General features: G+C 47.2%; 1 protein-coding gene across 1 annotated transcript; it reads left to right on the forward strand.

Moving 5' to 3' along the window:
* Positions 1 to 634: 634 nt before the first annotated feature.
* On the forward strand, positions 635 to 14,246 carry CRKL (CRK like proto-oncogene, adaptor protein). The gene is made up of 3 exons (XM_073674353.1): positions 635 to 1,212; positions 2,990 to 3,455; positions 12,296 to 14,246. The coding sequence occupies exons 1-3, from the start codon at positions 902 to 904 to the stop codon at positions 12,428 to 12,430; spliced, it is 912 nt and encodes a 303-aa protein (XP_073530454.1). The 5' UTR covers positions 635 to 901; the 3' UTR covers positions 12,431 to 14,246.
* The last annotated feature ends 3,915 nt before the right edge of the window (positions 14,247 to 18,161 follow it).

The raw sequence follows: 18,161 nt of genomic DNA on the forward strand, positions 1-18,161 counted from the left end.
CTCCCAATCTGGGCACATCCTAGTGGTCGGACCTTCACCAGTCTGGAAAGGGATGACATATTTTCCCCACACAACCCCTGTAAGCCCATAACTGTGGGGCATCACTTAGAGCTAGCTCTCTGCCTGACACTGGTCATGGGGAACTCTCTCTGACTCTGGGGAATCGTACGTTTTAAAGGTCTTTTAGGGGGGAGGGGGGGTTGATCATAGCTGTTTAGGGGGAATCGTATGAATCCTAGAAACCCTTCATGGCTGACACTGGATCCTACATATGGCCCCCTGTGTCATCACTGTGGTGTCCGGGTGCTATAAGCTCCGACCTGCAGCCGCCGCACGGATCACACACTGAGCGCTTCCTACAATTGTCAGACACCCTAATTTACAGACTGATGTAATCTACTGGTGACACTGATGTCACAAGCTAGGACCACCCTGCAGGGCACAGCAGCCAATAGGAAGGCAGAACATTTAACGTTCGCTGACGTCGGAGCCTGGCGGCGTGTGATTGGCGGCCAGGACAGGTAGCTGGTAGGACGACCACATGAATACGAGCGTTCACGTCTCCCCCAGTAAAGTGACAGCAGCAGCGTCCAATAGCGGAAAAGCATCTGGCTCCTGATTGGCTGCCGCTCGGGGATGACGCGTATCCGCTTGGCTGTATGTGAAAGCCTGCAGTCCCGCCGCCATCTTTACTGTCTCCCCAGTAGTCTCGTAGAGCAGAGCAGGGAGGGGACCCGAGGCGGGTGATCTCCAGACCGCGCGGGCCTGACAGGACCTGCAGCTTCCGCCGTGGCCATGAAACCCAGAGCAGCCGAGGGAGCCGCCTGCCAGTAGCCGCCTCCGCAGCCCTCACCCCGCTCACTACCGTTATCTCCGATTGTCCCAGGCGATTGCGCTCATCATGTCGTCCGCTCGCTTTGACTCGTCTGATCGTTCGAGCTGGTACTTCGGGCCGGTGTCGCGACAGGAGGCTCAGACGCGACTGCAGGGACAGCGGCACGGTGTGTTCCTGGTCCGGGACTCGTCCACCTGCCCCGGCGATCACGTGCTGTCCGTCTCCGAGAACTCGCGGGTGTCGCACTACATCATCAATTCTCTGCACGGACGGCGCTTCAAGATCGGGGACCAGGAGTTCGACAACTTACCGGCCCTGCTGGACTTCTACAAGATCCACTACCTGGACACCACCACCCTGATCGAGCCGGCGCCCAGGTGAGTGATCGGCAGCTGCAGGCGGCTCGGTGACAGCCCGGAGCTGTGCAGGTGTAGTCACGGACGGGAGGCTGGCACCTGTCATTCCTGCTCCCATCTTCCCACCGTTGGACCCCACCGATCGTAAGACCTGTGGTCGGTCATAGGCACATCTGCTCTATCCGCCTATACTGGGACCAGACACAGCTGAGCCGAGTTCATCAGGACCCCCATAGGAATGAATGGGACAGTGCACATGATTGATCACTGCTCCATTCACAGTTTCTTCGAATTAGTTGGGGTCCCAGAGAGTGGACCCCCAGTGATCGGGAAGTTATCCCTTATGCCATGGGTAGGATAACTTCCAAGTTTGAGGATACCCTTTAAGCATTGCTTGGTGGCTTATTCCTCATAGTGAGGGTTTGCTTTAATCAGGAGCACTATCCTGGATGCCTGTTCTCCAGCATTGGCGGTGGGCTCTGACCCTGGAGGGGAGATATGCCTGTACGTATAGGCTAGGACAACACGGGGACTTTGCAGATACAAGGCTTTGCTACTTCATTCAGAATCACGTGAGGTTCAGGAGTATACTGGCACAGTCAGCTCTTTACTTTCTGTACCTGTTGCATTGCGTCTCTATTGAGTCATTAGCTGCAATATTGAGATCCAGCTCTTGCGTCATGGACATCACCATGTAGCCCCAGAGCCTATAATGGATTTGATAACACCTCCTTTTACTTAGACAATTACACATATGACACATTCAGACGTCTGTACAAATTGGTCCGCGATCGCACCGCAATGCTCGCACTGGCTGTAGCTGTCACGCTCAGTTGGTAGAGCCATGGGTAGTCTGTGCATTGTGGTCCCATCTTTGGCCGATTTGTACAGACATCTGAGTGCTCTCCCATTACTGAACCCTGCTTCTTTGAACATATTGGGAGTTGTAGTTCACCCTTGCTGTAGTCTCTGGGGTAAATTGTATAAGTTCTGACTGTGTAGCTATAGCTGTGAGATGTAAATTGTTGCTCGGCTGTGTACACAAGCAGCGGCAGGTTTATGCTTGGCAGAGCTGTTTGCCATTCTTGGGCATTCCCAGATTTCTGTGTTTCCACTCTTTGCCACTTACATCATTCCTCCCGTTGGTTCCTACTTTGTTCAGTGACACAATACAAGCTGCTGATGCGGAGATTGCTGGTTTCACATCCCTTGTGCTAATCTGCTGAGCCGTTCCTGCTGCTGTTAGCCGGTGCTTACATTAAACCAATCAATAGTGTCTGGCATATTGGATCTGCTCAGACACCGTCCTTCACTGAGCGCACAGCTACTGATTGCATTGTCTGTTTCCTCTAACCCCCCCATACTCCGGACTGCAGTATACTTTGCTCCCTGGAACGGCTGCATTGCATCACTCTTGGCAGCCGGGCCAGTTGTCAAGGTATCCGGAGTGTGTGGCAGCACATGGACCCGGGCGAGCAGCTGGCATAATCTGAGGCTGATGCCTTTAGCTTCTCCTAATCTGATAATCAAATTAGATACCTCTTAGAATTATTGTATTTATTTGCTAAACTCATTTGCAGAATGTGATTACTTGGATTTTGGGTCCTTGTTAACTGAGCCTTAAGTTTTGCTTGACACGCGAGTCTCTGAACTATTATCCATCTTATAGTAAGGACACAGGAAAGGGGTGTTGTGTTAGTCTGCCAGGAATACTTTAGTATGTAGCGGACTCCAGGTAGACTTGTCACGGTCTTTGGTCATCCACTTAGAGTTGACATTTAATTTCTGTTTTTAACAGATACCCAAGCCCACCTGTGGGGACAGGTCCTGCCTCTGGTGTACATGCGACAGAGGAGAATTTGGAGTGTGTACGGACTCTTTATGACTTCCCTGGGAATGATGCTGAGGACCTTCCTTTTAAAAAAGGTGAAATTTTAATAATTGTAGAAAAGCCTGAGGAACAATGGTGGAGTGCCCGGAACAAGGACGGTCGTGTTGGTATGATCCCAGTGCCCTATGTGGAGAAGCTGCCTCGTGTGTTTCTTCAAGGAATGATGGGGAACAGGAATTCAAATAGCTATGGCATACCCGAGCCTGCACATGCCTATGCACAGCCTCAGACTCCCAGCCCTCTGCCTGCCTCTTCTACCCCTCCAGGCGCCGTCATCACCCCATTACCATCCACGCAGAATGGACCTGTCTATGCTAAAGCCATTCAGAAACGAGTTCCTTGTGCTTATGATAAGACGGCCCTTGCGTTAGAGGTAAGACTCTGTATATTGTGGCTGACTTTTTTTTTTTTTTTTTCCAGAGCTGTCAGTGTTTTGTTTTTTTCATTGCAAAAAGTTAATGACTTATGGATTTGCAGTTCATTATGTCGTCTGTAAAGAGCAGCAGTTGGAGAATTGTTTAACGCAATGAAAACAAGCCAGAGAGAAGAAATCCGCTCCCTCTGCTGTGTCCCACACTGGTACCCGGTCACTGTCTGTTCATGTGACCCTGAGCCCAAGAGCAAAGGTGTAATAAGTTTAGGTCCCTTATATTTGACTCTTCTTATATTGACCAACTTTCCTTGGAATAAGTGAGTGTATTTAATTTCCATATATGTAAAGGAAAATCTGTGACTAAGGCCACGTTGAGTATTTGGTCAGTATTTCACATCAGTATTTGTAAGTCAAAACCAGGAGTGGGTGATAAATACAGAAGTGGTGACGTGTTTCTATTATACTTTTCCTCTGATTGTTCCTCCCCTGGTTTTGGCTTACAAATACTGATGTAAAATACGTGGCCTAAATCTGATCTGGTAATTTATAAGTGGGCATTCATACCACAGACTTGTATTGTGTATACAGGATGTGCCATCAGTGTCCATTATATGGGCGTTTCATAGCTGAAAGGTGTCTGATGGCAGCTGTGAATAGGAGCCCGGCTGCACATCCGATTTCTCCTTATTTCTGACTAGTGATGTTCGCCATCTTTTTTTGCAAAAAGTAGTAATGCCACTGGCCGGCACCTAAATCACTTGAGTATGTGTTTTTAAAGGGTCTCTGTCGGCACACAATGACTGATCAAACCAAGTACAGGTGTTCGGTTCTTCACGGCGTGGCCAATCATTTACATACACCTTCATACCTGCTTGTTTCCCATCTATCTCCACCCTTCTCTGGTTCTATGAAGCCAGAGCTGTCAAACAAGAGGAGGTGGAGATTGATTGAATACAAGCAGGTGGGAAGGTGTATATAAATGATTGGCCCCGCCATGAACTACCGAGCGGCAGGACTTGGTTTGAACAGTCATTCTGTGCTGACAGTCCCTTTAAAGCCTTGTTCACGGTTCTTACACTGACCCCAGTACCTGTACTGACCTGGGTCACCTGTTGAGTTCATATATACCTATGAAACTGTGTGTTCATATCAGATCTGCAGTAAGTCCTGAAATCGTGGACTGTGAAGTACCGCTGACTGAACCAGCTCAGCCTCATGCATAACTGTAAGGTCAGAGGACCTGCAACCAGTCCATGTGTCACGGTCCTTACTGAGACCATGAAATACAGCTGTCTGAACCAACAGAGCCATGTATATGCCTGAGGCTGTAAGGTCAGATGAGGAGATCCGGGGGTCAGTCCTGGCCTTTGGTCTGTATACGGACTGTGAAATACTCATCTAAGCCCGGCCTAACACTTGTAGGTTTTAGGTTGTCCCTGGTTGCATAAAGATTTCTAGCACTCCCTTATAATTAGGTCTGTGCCATCTTATTATATCAAGTGTGTCAATTAGTCCCATAATCACACAGGTCTCCCAGGAATCCTACCCTAATTAGGTTACGGGCTTTGGAAGGTTAACAAGTAGGTCGGTTTGTCTAACTCCCAATGGGCATCTTGATGGAGCCAATGTACAGCGCTCTGTCATCTCAGGTTCGGTGTCTGCTTCTTTTAATGCCAATAGTTGTGAACATTAGACGGCTTTTTTTGTTTTTGGGTAATATCTGTTTGATGTGGCTTTATGTGATCCCAAGCTTGCAGAGTAGGACACTACCATATCAGACGGCCTCCTGTGTTTGGCCGCAAGGTGTAATAACTTTTACATTTATTTATGCACATTATTACTAAGATATCAGGACAGCAAAGCCATATCTGAAATCCTGATTACTTCTCATCATAAGTTTTGACGGTTCATTTTTGTTACTGTTGAATGCATTCATAGACTTCTTCCCCTCCCCCCATTCCTCCCTTGGGTCCGTATGTTACTTTTTGCCTTTTTTCATTGTATGGAGTATTGCAGAGGGCTGGGCTATTCCTATGTACATATACATTTCCATGTTTGCTGTGACACATGTACTGGGAACATCAGTGTTGGGTAAATGTAGCATTTCTGTTCCAGTGGTCATGAATGTGCTCTGTCAGAAGGAGCCTGGGGTCATCACAGAACAGTTTGGGTGAGTCAGTGGGCAGAGAGTGCTTGAGCTCTCAGTAATGTATAGTACCAGGAGGAAGTGACACATGGCAGACTAGAGCCTCATTGACTCACCAGTAATGCGCTCAGGTGGGACAGGGAGGCTGCTGTGGATTTTTCCGAGTCACTTTTCCCTCCCTGAAGGCATGGATTCCAGTAATAACCTATGGGCGGTCGGTCATAGCAAGCTACCTGCAGGCTTCTGAGGGTGTGGTGTAAAGCTGTGTCTTCCAGGATTTCTAGTAAAGAAGGGAGGCGAGTCAGGGCTTGTTGATGTCGGACGCCTTTATCTGCTTTGCATCATTTGTTACAGTTATACAAACACAAATATCGCTACCTAACAATGCAGATGTAACGTGTGCTGGGTAGCACTGCTGTGACATTGGGGTGTCCATTATTTTATTTATTTTTTAATTACATTTCAAAAGGGACAGCAGTTCTGTAAGGTGATCATACAATTTGGAAAATTTCCACTGCGAATCCTTAGAGAATCCTTGTGGATTTCACCCTACTCCATCACTAAGCATTGAATGGAGTGAATATCTGCATAAGAACGGGCATGCTGCATAGTTGATATCCGCACCATCCTTTAATTTTTGTGCAATTTTTTTTTTCCCCCTACAACCAATTTGTATTGTACAGCAAATTGCTGCGCATTTGCGATGTGGTATCTGCACCGCAAATCAGCGACGTGTGATCTTGGCCTAAAACAACTCTGCCTTAGATGTACTGGAAGAAAGCTCCATACAGAGTAATCACACATTTCAGTATGATGGAAGCCTAATGGCTGCGTGTCATCACAGGTTGTAAAGACGTACTGTAAGGATGGGGTCAAAGGTTGGCACGTGGCGTCTGTACACTACACGTGGTAGAGAGTTTTGAACAGTTTGTCATTTTTAAAAAGTTGCAGTATAATGCTGATGAAGGATAACATGGCTTTGTAGAAATCGCTTCTCATACAGTAATCTTACTCTGGCTGTCCAGTATGGCACAGTTTGCAGTCCTTGTGTCTAGGGGCATGTTCATACATTGAGTTTTTTTCTGCACTAAAAACACATCTCTTGGCAGGAAAGATGCAGCGTTTTTACTTGTGCATTTTGTGTGTTCATTAGAATGGGTGAAATAAGCTGCGACGTAGAATTGACATGCTGCAGATTTAAAAAAAAAAAAAACAGCTTAAAGTACGGAAGGAGTAAAAAGTAACATGGGCCCAAAAAATCGAAATAAGCTCTAGTCACCAAAGACTAACAGTGTGATAATAAGATCTGTCAGGGCAAGGAGGAAGAAGCAGCGGGGATGCTCGGTAAGTAGATACAAAGTATAATAATGAGAGAAGTGGCACTCACCAAAAACACTTCCTTTATTTCCAAAATAAGTGCACATCACAGGAGAGGTTACATGGGGTGAGACTGGGTCATCTGACCAGAGAGTGAACGCTGAACGGCTGTTACCCAGTCCCACCACATGTAACTCTCTCCCTTGATATGCATTTATTTTGTAACCAGCACACGCCACAAAAAGTAGAATTTTGTCACTCCATGGACAGTATATAGAACACACGTCACCCGCTATAGGCAATGCTAGAGGGTATAATAGTCTGGACACTATGAAATTTCTGAAAATTACAATTTTTATTAGATCGTATTCAAAAAGGGGGTTCATTTCCCCACAACAATAATTAAAAAGTTTAAGCAGGAAATTTCAGCTATCCAGGAAAATATATATATATATATATACGGTATATATTATGGGACTCGATCCAAAGGTTGATATTAAGTCAGGGGTGGGGTTGGAATATTTGTTCCCTCACATTTCGGCAATCTAATATGCTTACTAGCCAAAGAGTATAAAGTGTCAGTGCCAATGGCATGGGCATACTGCCCTAAAGAATACACAAATATCAGAAGAAGTATATAGAATATCAAGGCCAGCAGGTTGGGCTTCTAGCCCCAATACAGCTATACCCAGAGAGCATTCAAATATACACTCATGTTAGGGACCAACCACTATCACCCCAGTAGTCCTATTAAAATGTCCGTTACTTACAGCCAGAGAAGTGACCCAATTATCCTGGTGCTGCATTTGTTTTGGAAGTAAAGGAAGTTCATGTAGCTTGGTGAGTGCTGTAATTTCTTCTTATTAAAAAGTAGCCTGTGCACGAGGTTTCAGAAATGTAATTAATTTTGCTACTACTGTAAAATGCAATGTGTTTTTTTTTTTTTAAGCACAAAAAAAACACACTGAAAAGATGCTGCAAAATGCAGCGTGTGAACATAATCTTAAAACTACCTTCCCAAGCTGAGTGAGTTTTTTGATATTGGAGATTTCCTGAAACATTTCTGCATTTCTTAGAATTAATAAATTAGGTTACCTTCCTTCTTTTTTTTTTTTGTTGTGTTTTTGACACTGAGGTTCAGGGCTGTGGAGTCGGTATAAAATAGACCGACTCCAACTCCTAAAATATATAATAAATTGGGTACAGTAGTTCAATGCAGATTGTGGGGAATATTTTTTCATAAGAATTTGGGAAAGTTATGAAATGTCCTATAAATGTCTGTCCTATTCCTGATCTAAGGGTCTAGACTTTTAGCTGAGATGAATCTGTGCTATAGTAAATTTATCGCTTAAACGTGAGCCGTGTATGAGGGAGTCGGAATCTGAGCTTTGGCTTACCGACTCCACAGCCCTGCTGAGGTTTTTGTCAATTTGAGATGTCATGCTTTAAATCTGCTTTATTTTTGATACTTCCTGGTATTTGGCTTTGACAAAACTTTGATAGCCATGTAAATTGCATGCATTTAGTGCGTTTATGCGTTTTCTGTGGATTTTCCGTATTTAACATTCTTTGGAGGAAAATCTGAACGTTAAACTTGGCGCACACCCGCAAGAGAATTTGACATGTTGCGGAATTGAAACCCGTTGCGCAGGTCAATTTACGCTGAGTAATAAAGCACCGTGGTCATGAGATTTCTTGAAATCTCCTCCACTATGCTGGAACTGTAGGACGCTGCATATGTTTTGGGGGAATATGGATATATCCTTTTGAATTAGAGAACCAGATACCTCTGAGTACCATAGACACCTGCAGCAGGGTACAGGAGGCTGCCATGCACAGTAGATGGTCAGTGAGTGTGGTTGACTTTACAGGGATTGTCCAGCACACCAGTGTGGAGCCACGTATGCTGTTTAGTGGCCGCTCTTGAGTACTGTACCTTATCTCCCCATTCACTTGAATAGGACACGGTGACGTACCCCTGAGCGGCCACCTACAATATAAGGAGCCGGAATAGCACAGCTCCATACGTTCAGCTGCTGATGATAAAGCTGATAACGGCTGATTTGTAGGGGAGTCAGACCCACACCAAGCTGATAATACTGACCTATCCTAATAGGGCACCAATATTTTATTCCCAAACAAATTCTTCGTGTAAGGATTTTAACAGGCCAAGAATACAGCATTTTACTGACAGTAGTTTTCTACCCTGACCCCTCTATACATATGCATGGGAGTAAGCCGCTGCCTGACACCTCTCCATCTACTCAGAACATGTGCACAACCGAGTGTGCATATGTATGAATGGGTCAGGGTATTTAGCCTTTGGCTGGCAACAATCAAATGTATATGACTAGCTTGAATCCAACATGCACATCAGACTGCAGTCGTCAACTTGACGATTTCTGTTTGATTAGCCAGTTATTTGATGATTGTGGGGATCTTGCTGTCCTGACAGATAAGGAAAAATTAGGGGGAGAGAATAATCTGGAAAAATTAAAATTCTCTATCCTTTGGTTCCCCCAGAGATGAGCTGCCACCAAAGATGTCTGACAGCAACTTATTCCCCTCTTTCCATTGAAAACCAACAAGCACACTGCAGAGCCGCACGTCTGTGTGTATGGGCCAGTCAGGAGGGGCGCGCACACTGCAGAGCCGCACGTCTGTGTGTATGGGCCAGTTAGGAGGGGCGCGCACACTGCAGAGCTGCACGTCTGTGTGTATGGGCCAGTTAGGAGGGGCGCGCACACTGCAGAGCTGCACGTCTGTGTGTGCATGGGCCAGTCAGGAGGGGCGCGCACACTGCAGAGCCGCATGTCTGTGTGTGCATGGGCCAGTCAGGAGGGGCGCGCACACTGCAGAGCCGCATGTCTGTGTGTGCATGGGCCAGTCAGGAGGGGCGTGCACACTGCAGAGCTGCACGTCTGTGTGTGCATGGGCCAGTCAGGAGGGGCGCGCACACTGCAGAGCTGCACGTCTGTGTGTGCATGGGCCAGTCAGGAGGGGCGTGCACACTGCAGAGCCGCATGTCTGTGTGTGCATGGGCCAGTCAGGAGGGGCGCGCACACTGCAGAGCTGCACGTCTGTGTGTGCATGGGCCAGTCAGTAGGGGCGCGCACACTTCAGAGCTGCACGTCTGTGTGTGCATGGGCCAGTCAGGAGGGGCACGCACACTGCAGAGCCGCACGTATGTGTGTGCATGGGCCAGTCAGGAGGGGCGCGCACACTGCAGAGCCGCACGTCTGTGTGTGCATGGGCCAGTCAGGAGGGGCGCGCACACTGCAGAGCTGCACGTCTGTGTGTGCATGGGCCAGTCAGTAGGGGCGCGCACACTTCAGAGCTGCACGTCTGTGTGTGCATGGGCCAGTCAGGAGGGGCGCGCACACTGCAGAGCCGCACGTATGTGTGTGCATGGGCCAGTCAGGAGGGGCGCGCACACTGCAGAGCCGCACATCTGTGTGTGCATGGGCCAGTCAGGAGGGGCACGCACACTGCAGAGCCGCACGTCTGTGTGTGTGTATGGGCGTCAGTCTGGAGGGGCGCGCACACTGCAGAGCCTCACGTCTGTGTGTGCATGGGCCAGTCAGGAGAGGCGCGCACACTGCAGAGCCTCACGTCTGTGTGTGTGTGTGTATGGGCGTCAGTCTGGAGGGGCGCGCACACTGCAGAGCCTTACGTCTGTGTGTGCATGGGCCAGTCAGGAGAGGCGCGCACACTGCAGAGCCGCATGTCTGTGTGTGCATGGGCCAGTTAGGAGGGGCGCGCACACTGCAGAGCCGCATGTCTGTGTGTGCATGGGCCAGTCAGGAGGGGCGCGCACACTGCAGAGCTGCACGTCTGTGTGTGCATGGGCCAGTCAGGAGGGGCGCGCACACTGCAGAGCCGCACGTCTGTGTGTGCATGGGCCAGTCAGGAGGGGCGCGCACACTGCAGAGCTGCACGTCTGTGTGTGCATGGGCCAGTCAGGAGGGGCGCGCACACTTCAGAGCTGCACGTCTGTGTGTGCATGGGCCAGTCAGGAGGGGCGCGCACACTGCAGAGCCGCACATCTGTGTGTGCATGGGCCAGTCAGGAGGGGCACGCACACTGCAGAGCCGCACGTCTGTGTGTGCATGGGCCAGTCAGGAGGGGCGCGCACACTGCAGAGCCGCACATCTGTGTGTGCATGGGCCAGTCAGGAGGGGCACGCACACTGCAGAGCCGCATGTCTGTGTGTGCATGGGCCAGTCAGGAGGGGCACGCACACTGCAGAGCCGCACGTCTGTGTGTGTGTGTATGGGCGTCAGTCTGGAGGGGCGCGCACACTGCAGAGCCTTACGTCTGTGTGTGCATGGGCCAGTCAGGAGAGGCGCGCACACTGCAGAGCTGCACGTCTGTGTGTGCATGGGCCAGTCAGGAGGGGCGCGCACACTGCAGAGCCGCATGTCTGTGTGTATGGGCCAGTTAGGAGGGGCGCGCACACTGCAGAGCTGCACGTCTGTGTGTGCATGGGCCAGTCAGGAGGGGCGCGCACACTGCAGAGCCGCATGTCTGTGTGTGCATGGGCCAGTCAGGAGGGGCGCGCACACTGCAGAGCCGCATGTCTGTGTGTGCATGGGCCAGTCAGGAGGGGCGTGCACACTGCAGAGCTGCACGTCTGTGTGTGCATGGGCCAGTCAGGAGGGGCGCGCACACTGCAGAGCTGCACGTCTGTGTGTGCATGGGCCAGTCAGGAGGGGCGTGCACACTGCAGAGCCGCATGTCTGTGTGTGCATGGGCCAGTCAGGAGGGGCGCGCACACTGCAGAGCTGCACGTCTGTGTGTGCATGGGCCAGTCAGTAGGGGCGCGCACACTTCAGAGCTGCACGTCTGTGTGTGCATGGGCCAGTCAGGAGGGGCACGCACACTGCAGAGCCGCATGTCTGTGTGTGCATGGGCCAGTCAGGAGGGGCACGCACACTGCAGAGCCGCACGTCTGTGTGTGTGTGTATGGGCGTCAGTCTGGAGGGGCGCGCACACTGCAGAGCCTTACGTCTGTGTGTGCATGGGCCAGTCAGGAGAGGCGCGCACACTGCAGAGCTGCACGTCTGTGTGTGCATGGGCCAGTCAGGAGGGGGCGCCAGTCAGTCTTACATGTCCTTGTTCCCTTTGCATAGTACATCCATTTAGATTAAAGGGTCTCCTGGTAAGCAGCCCCTTGCTGCTGGGAACACTCGGCAGTGGTACTGAGGAGAGATGTGTAACTAGTCAGGTGGGACAGTAATCCACCTCCACGCACAGTAACAATTATGACTGATTTTTCAATTGTTGTACTATTCATAGAATTATAGTCCTAATTTCAATGCACAAGTAAATTACCATATATTCTGCTGTCATAATTAATTTCTTTTTTCCTTCATAGGTGGGAGACCTAGTGAAAGTGACCCGCATGAATATTAATGGCCAATGGGAAGGAGAAGTGAATGGCCGAAAAGGGCTTTTTCCCTTCACACATGTGAAAATAATTGACCCTCAGAATCCGGATGATAACGAGTGACTCATCCCGTCTCCTCGCAGCTTGTTTTGTTCACTTTTCCTCCTTCCAGGTCCTTTTGAAGCTTCTCTGGCCTATTTTTCAACTCGATCTTTCAGCTGCCTGGTTATTTGACACTTCTGAAAATACCACACGCCGCAGAGTTCACCTACTGACGCATGTAACATAGCTGTGTTTGTCCATAATGCAGAGCTGCTGCTGCTTACCACGTGTTCAGGGTCTGAACAAGCTTACATAGACATGCCATGCTGCCAGCCGCTAATCCTGTTACCGTGGAGAACAATATGTGGTGGCACTCTTATCCTTAGGGGTTTTTGTTTCCTCTTGAACTCTTTTAAATCATGCTTAACTAATTCATGTTTTATTGACTCTCACATTGCTACAAAATAGTGATTTCTAGAAATGACCTGATTCAGTAATTTTTGATAACAAAGATTATCTGTGCCCGATCTGTTGTGATCTCTACAGTCCCTGTTGCTTGTGGGGAGATGTAAGTGTGTGATAATTAATCTGAGGCCTTTATTTATACCGCAAACCATGGCAATTGTCGTTCTGCGCAGGAATTTAAGATGACTACTTCCCCTTTCAAATGCAGAGTCCTGCCGCTGCCCTCTAAGCTGCCACCTGCCTGTGCCGCCAGCGATGATTGGGATTCCCGTGTCCTATTGCGCTGCTTTGCAGTGTGATTCTCCTCTAAACTTCTTGGTGCCATTATCCGTTTGTACTGTGAGGTGTTTAGCAGGTAGATCTTAAAGAATCTCCTTTTTAGTGAATGTGATTTTCTGGACTTTTTGGTTTCCATCATCAGAATGATAATGGCCTAACCTCCTTCATTGCCGAATGTCCTTATTGCCTAAGAATCCCCTATTTAATAGTTTCTGCATGTATTCCGATCGGCTGGATATCCCAGATCCATTCATTTTAACTCCTTTGTTGGCCTTTTTATGCAGGGGGGCACTAGTGCTCTGCTGCAGCGGAATAGCACAAAAGGAGGAAACAGATTCTCACACAATGAGCCAACTCCTTACGTTCGTCTGAATCTTGTTTTGCCCACTTTTCCTGGAACGCTGCAAAAAGACTATGCAAGGGAAAAATTGCCTTGGCTCCAGAGTTGGGGGGTCTTAAATCTAATTTCCAGGCCTCTCCGGCAGCAAGAGTTGGTTTTCCTCCATTTGGAGGAATAAGAAACTGCGAGCATCGTCTGTTCAGCGGCCTCTGTGACCCAGATCAGGTTGTGATGGGAGCATTGGCTTTTCTTGCTGCTTCATTCTGGTTTGTGTTGGATCTGGGACATTTCCAGCTACGAGCTAGCGAGTCGCTACATCGGCCACGCTCTGCATTTGAATTTTTTTTATTTTCTTGTTTACGAATCCAACAAATGTCGAAAGGGAATCTGTCACTTGGGACAACTCGCTCATGGAGGGCGATGTCTCATTTTATTTTTGTAAAGGGAGGTTAAACTATGTCTGTGCCATTTGTTTTGCTTGTAAATTGTAATTTTATATTGTATTTACCTTTTACAGGAGGGATTTTAAGTTTTCAGTTTCAATGTAATTAACATTTTTAACTGTTTTTCAAGCCATTGTCGTTCATGAGCAGCAGGTTTTTCTTCCTGCGTGATGTGTTCTCTGTAACTGTTTAGAGGGGCGGCCCCCTAAAGGTTCCTGTGCTTCGATAGGTTACCTAGAATACACATTATTGTAGGTGTACGCTTTTTAACTTTTATTTTTGTTTTTGAAGGGGGAAGAAATCATAGCTTTTGAGTTTTATTTTTTTGTGCTGTAAAATTAACAGTATTAAATGACTTATATTCTTAGTATGCATGTTGTCTTCACTGTATGCATTCATACAAGGCATTAGTGAATTTTCATTTACGCTACACTGTATTAAACAACCGCAGATCATCAACATGCTTGTTGGCCATTTAAAAGCAGTAAGTGTTTCAGATGTGCACTCAACAGTCTGTAATGGATCGCTCCTTGTGGTTCATAGTGTCATACATTGCCATTGTTCTCTGCAATGAGTCCTGTTTACACAGGCCAATAACGATGGTGTTTTGTGCAGCACGAGATCACTTCACTCGACGAACGAGCATTTTGATCATTTGTCGGATGATTGGCAGCCTGTTTAGACGGCATAGTAATTGTGAACAGACCTTTATTCCTGGCTTGCCATGTATAAACATGAGGACTATCAGCAATGTTCCAGATAGTGAAAAAAATCTGCAGATCTGTGTATGCACTACTTTCCCATTCTTAACCCCTTTATGACGTGAGACGTATCCATACGTCCCTGTGGCCTGGGCCTTAATGACCAGGTACGTATGGATACATCTCGACGATCGCCTGTGCACAGAAACTGTGCGCGCGTGATTGCCACCGGATGTCAGCTGATTCTGACAGCTGACACCTGGAACTTTAACCCCCTCACAGCATTTGGCGAGCAGAGGGACAAAAGCCCCTCTGCTCTTGGATCGGAGACCCCACAACGTCATCGCGGGGTCCCAATCGTTAACAAGGTGACCCAATGTCGTCATGATGACATCCAGGTCACCAGGCACTAGCAAGGCAGTTAGATCATGCGCAGTGCATGATCTAATTTATCTCGTGTCTGCAGGGTTGACCACTATAAGGCATAGCATTGATCCTGCACTGCTATGCCTTATAGCAGCGATCAGACTGCAGAAAGTGAAAGTCCCATAGTGGGACTAAGTAAAGAAAAAATGAAGAAAAAGTTGTAAAATATTTTTTCAAAAATCTCAAAATAAAATGTGTGTATGTGTTCGGAATAAAACGCGTCATGTGCTCGAAAATGGTACCGACAAAAAACGTCAACTTGTGCCGCAAAAAAACAAACCCTTACATGACTGTCGGACGAAATATGGAAAAAATATAGCTCTCAAAATATGGCTGCCTAGTTTTTGCAAAAAAGCGTCTATCAGCTGCCAAACATAAAAACCTGATCTAAATCTGGTATCGCTGTAATCGCACTGCCGTGAAGAATAAAGTCGCCTAATCACTTATACCACACGAGGAACGGCGTAAAAAAATAAATAAAACCAATTCTTCACCTGCTGCCGATTTGTTCATTCTGCCTCCCAAAAATCAGCATATGGCTCGGTTCACTTTTATTCTGCGCTGAGCGCTTACATCGGGGTTTCCGTGTAAATCTCTGAAATACGTGACTCAGGCGGAGCCCCCGGGGGGAGATTCCCTGTAATGAGGCAGGTGGAGGCACCGTAAACGCCGTCTGGCCCATGATCTGACAGTGTCAGTCTTTTTATTAGGCGTGCACAAAAGTGCCATCGGCCACAGTTTTGTGAACCTTTGAAAAAAGGACACTGCTAAACAGAGGCCAGACAGAGTCCAGAGTAACTCTGCTGCCTCATTATAGTGAATGGATCCCTCGGGGGTTTCATCTGAATTAAATCACTTGGAGATTTAAATGCAAGCCCTGATATATAAGGGCTCAGTGTAGAGCACTGGATAAATGGGAACATTTTACATAACATTTTGGATCACAATAAAAGCTTTGACTCAATCCACAAAAAAAGCAGTTCCCCACTCAGGTCTTTCATCTGTTAACAGAGGGCTTCTACGTTACTAGTAGCACAACGGTTGTGGAAAAGCAAAATGGCCCTTCCCCTCCGAAAGAAATTGAGCAAATTCTGTGCTCCCAAATACAAATGCTCTAGTGTGCCTAAACCGCAGTTAGCATCCACATGTTTGGCATTTCTATAGCGATGAGAGCTCGCCTGATTTATGGGTGCATGTCTCCAGATGCATAAGCTGGGCATAACGTACTGGTCATTACAACGGCAGGTTGCAATTTTCACTCCGCAATATCCACTGTCGCTTGTTTCTGGAATAACGCCCATGTAGTTAAAATCCTCACCATGCCTATAGATAAAGTCCCAAAGGGGTATAACTTCCAAAATGGGGTCACTTGGGGGATTCTGCTCTTCTAGCACTTAGAGTCTCTGTATATGGAGTCTGCAATACTATTCTAGGAAAATCTGCGCTCCAGGAGGCAAATGGCGCTCCAATCCTCCCAAATCTCGCTGTGTGGCTAAGCAGTACTGTACAACCATATATGGGGTATTTCTACATTCAGCATAAATTGTTTGACAAATTTTGGTGCCATTTTTACCCATTTCCCAGTGTGAAAATGTAAAAGCTGAGGCTAAAACAAAACTTGGGTGATAAAAATTTAATTATTCTTTCTTCACTCTCCAATGATGTAAAATTTTGTGAGGCACATGTGCTGTCAACATGCTTACTGCACCCCTAGATGAATTCATTGAGAGGTGTAGTTTGTAAAATAGGGTCTCTTAAAAGGGGGGGTTCTGCAGTTCTGGCACCTTAGAGGCACTGCTGATGTGACATGGCACCATCAAACCAGCCCAGCAAAATATGAACTCCAATATGGCGCTCCTTTTTTCTGGGCTTTGCGCTGTGCCTTAAGAAAATTTTGACCGCATATGGGGTATCGGCGTACTAAGGCGAAGTTGCTCAACAAATTTTGGGGTCCATTCTCTCCTGCTATCCTTGTGAAAATGAAAATATTGGGGGGCTAAAACAACATCTTTGTGGGAAAAATATATTTTTGGGGGATTTTTTTTTTTTTTTTTTTTGCAGATCCATGTTGTAAAATTCTGTGAAGCACCTGTGGGTTCAAGGTGCTCGCCACACATCAAAATAAATTTCTTGGGGGGGGTCTAGTTTCCAAATTGGGATCACTTGTGGGGGGTTTCCACTGATTAGGGGCTCTCCAAAAGCGATATGACACCCGCAGACCATTCCATCTGCGTTCCAAAATGTCAGTCCTTCCTTTCTGAGCCCTGCCGTGCGCCCAAATAGGTATCTGCATGCTCAGGAGAAATTGTACAACAAATTTTGGGGTCCATTTTCTCCTGTTACCACTTTTGAAAATAGAAAATTTGGGGCTAAAAAACTTGTGGTAAAAATGGGATTTTTTATTTTCACAGCTTCATGGTCTAAACTTGTGTGAAGCACTTGGGGGGGGGGGTGTCAAGGTGCTCACCACACATCTAGATTAGTTCCATGAGGGGTCTAGTTTCCAAAATAGTGTCACTTGTGGGGGGTTTCCACTGTTTAGGCACATCAGGGGCTCTCCGAACGTGACATGGCATCCGCTGACGAAGCAAATTTTATATTCAAAAAGTCAAATGGTGCTCCTTCCCTTTCGAGCCCAGTCGTCCACCCGAAAAGAGGTTTTCTCCTACATATGGGGTATTGGCATGCTCAGGAGAAATTAATTTTGGGGTCCATTTTTTGCTGTTACCCTTGTGAAAATAACAAAATTTGGGTCTAAAGTAAAATTTTTGTGAAAAAAAAAAAGTTAAATGTTCATTGTTTTCTTCCACATTCCAAAAATTCCTGGGAAGCACCTGAAGGGTTAATAAACGTCTTGACTGTGGTTTTGAGCACTTTGAGGGGTGCAGTTTTTAGAATGGTGTCACTTTTGGGTATTTTCTGTCATAAAGGCCCCTCAAAGTCACTTCAAATGTGATGTGGTCCCTGAAAAAAAAAAAAAAGTTTGTAAATTTTGTTGGAAGAAATTGCTTGTCAACTTTTAACCCTTAACTTCCTAACAAAGTTTGAAAAGTTTTTCACAAATGCCAGTCATATCAAAGAAACTTTACCACTATCATGAAGTACAATGTCACAAAATAAAAATCTCAGAAGCAGTGGGATTTGTTAAAGCGTTCCAG

The sequence above is a fragment of the Phyllobates terribilis genome, unplaced genomic scaffold (genome assembly GCF_046119375.1).
Source record: "Phyllobates terribilis strain yellow unplaced genomic scaffold, ASM4611937v1 Scaffold_1__5_contigs__length_1240528914, whole genome shotgun sequence".
In the NCBI taxonomy this organism is placed as follows: domain Eukaryota; kingdom Metazoa; phylum Chordata; class Amphibia; order Anura; family Dendrobatidae; genus Phyllobates; species Phyllobates terribilis.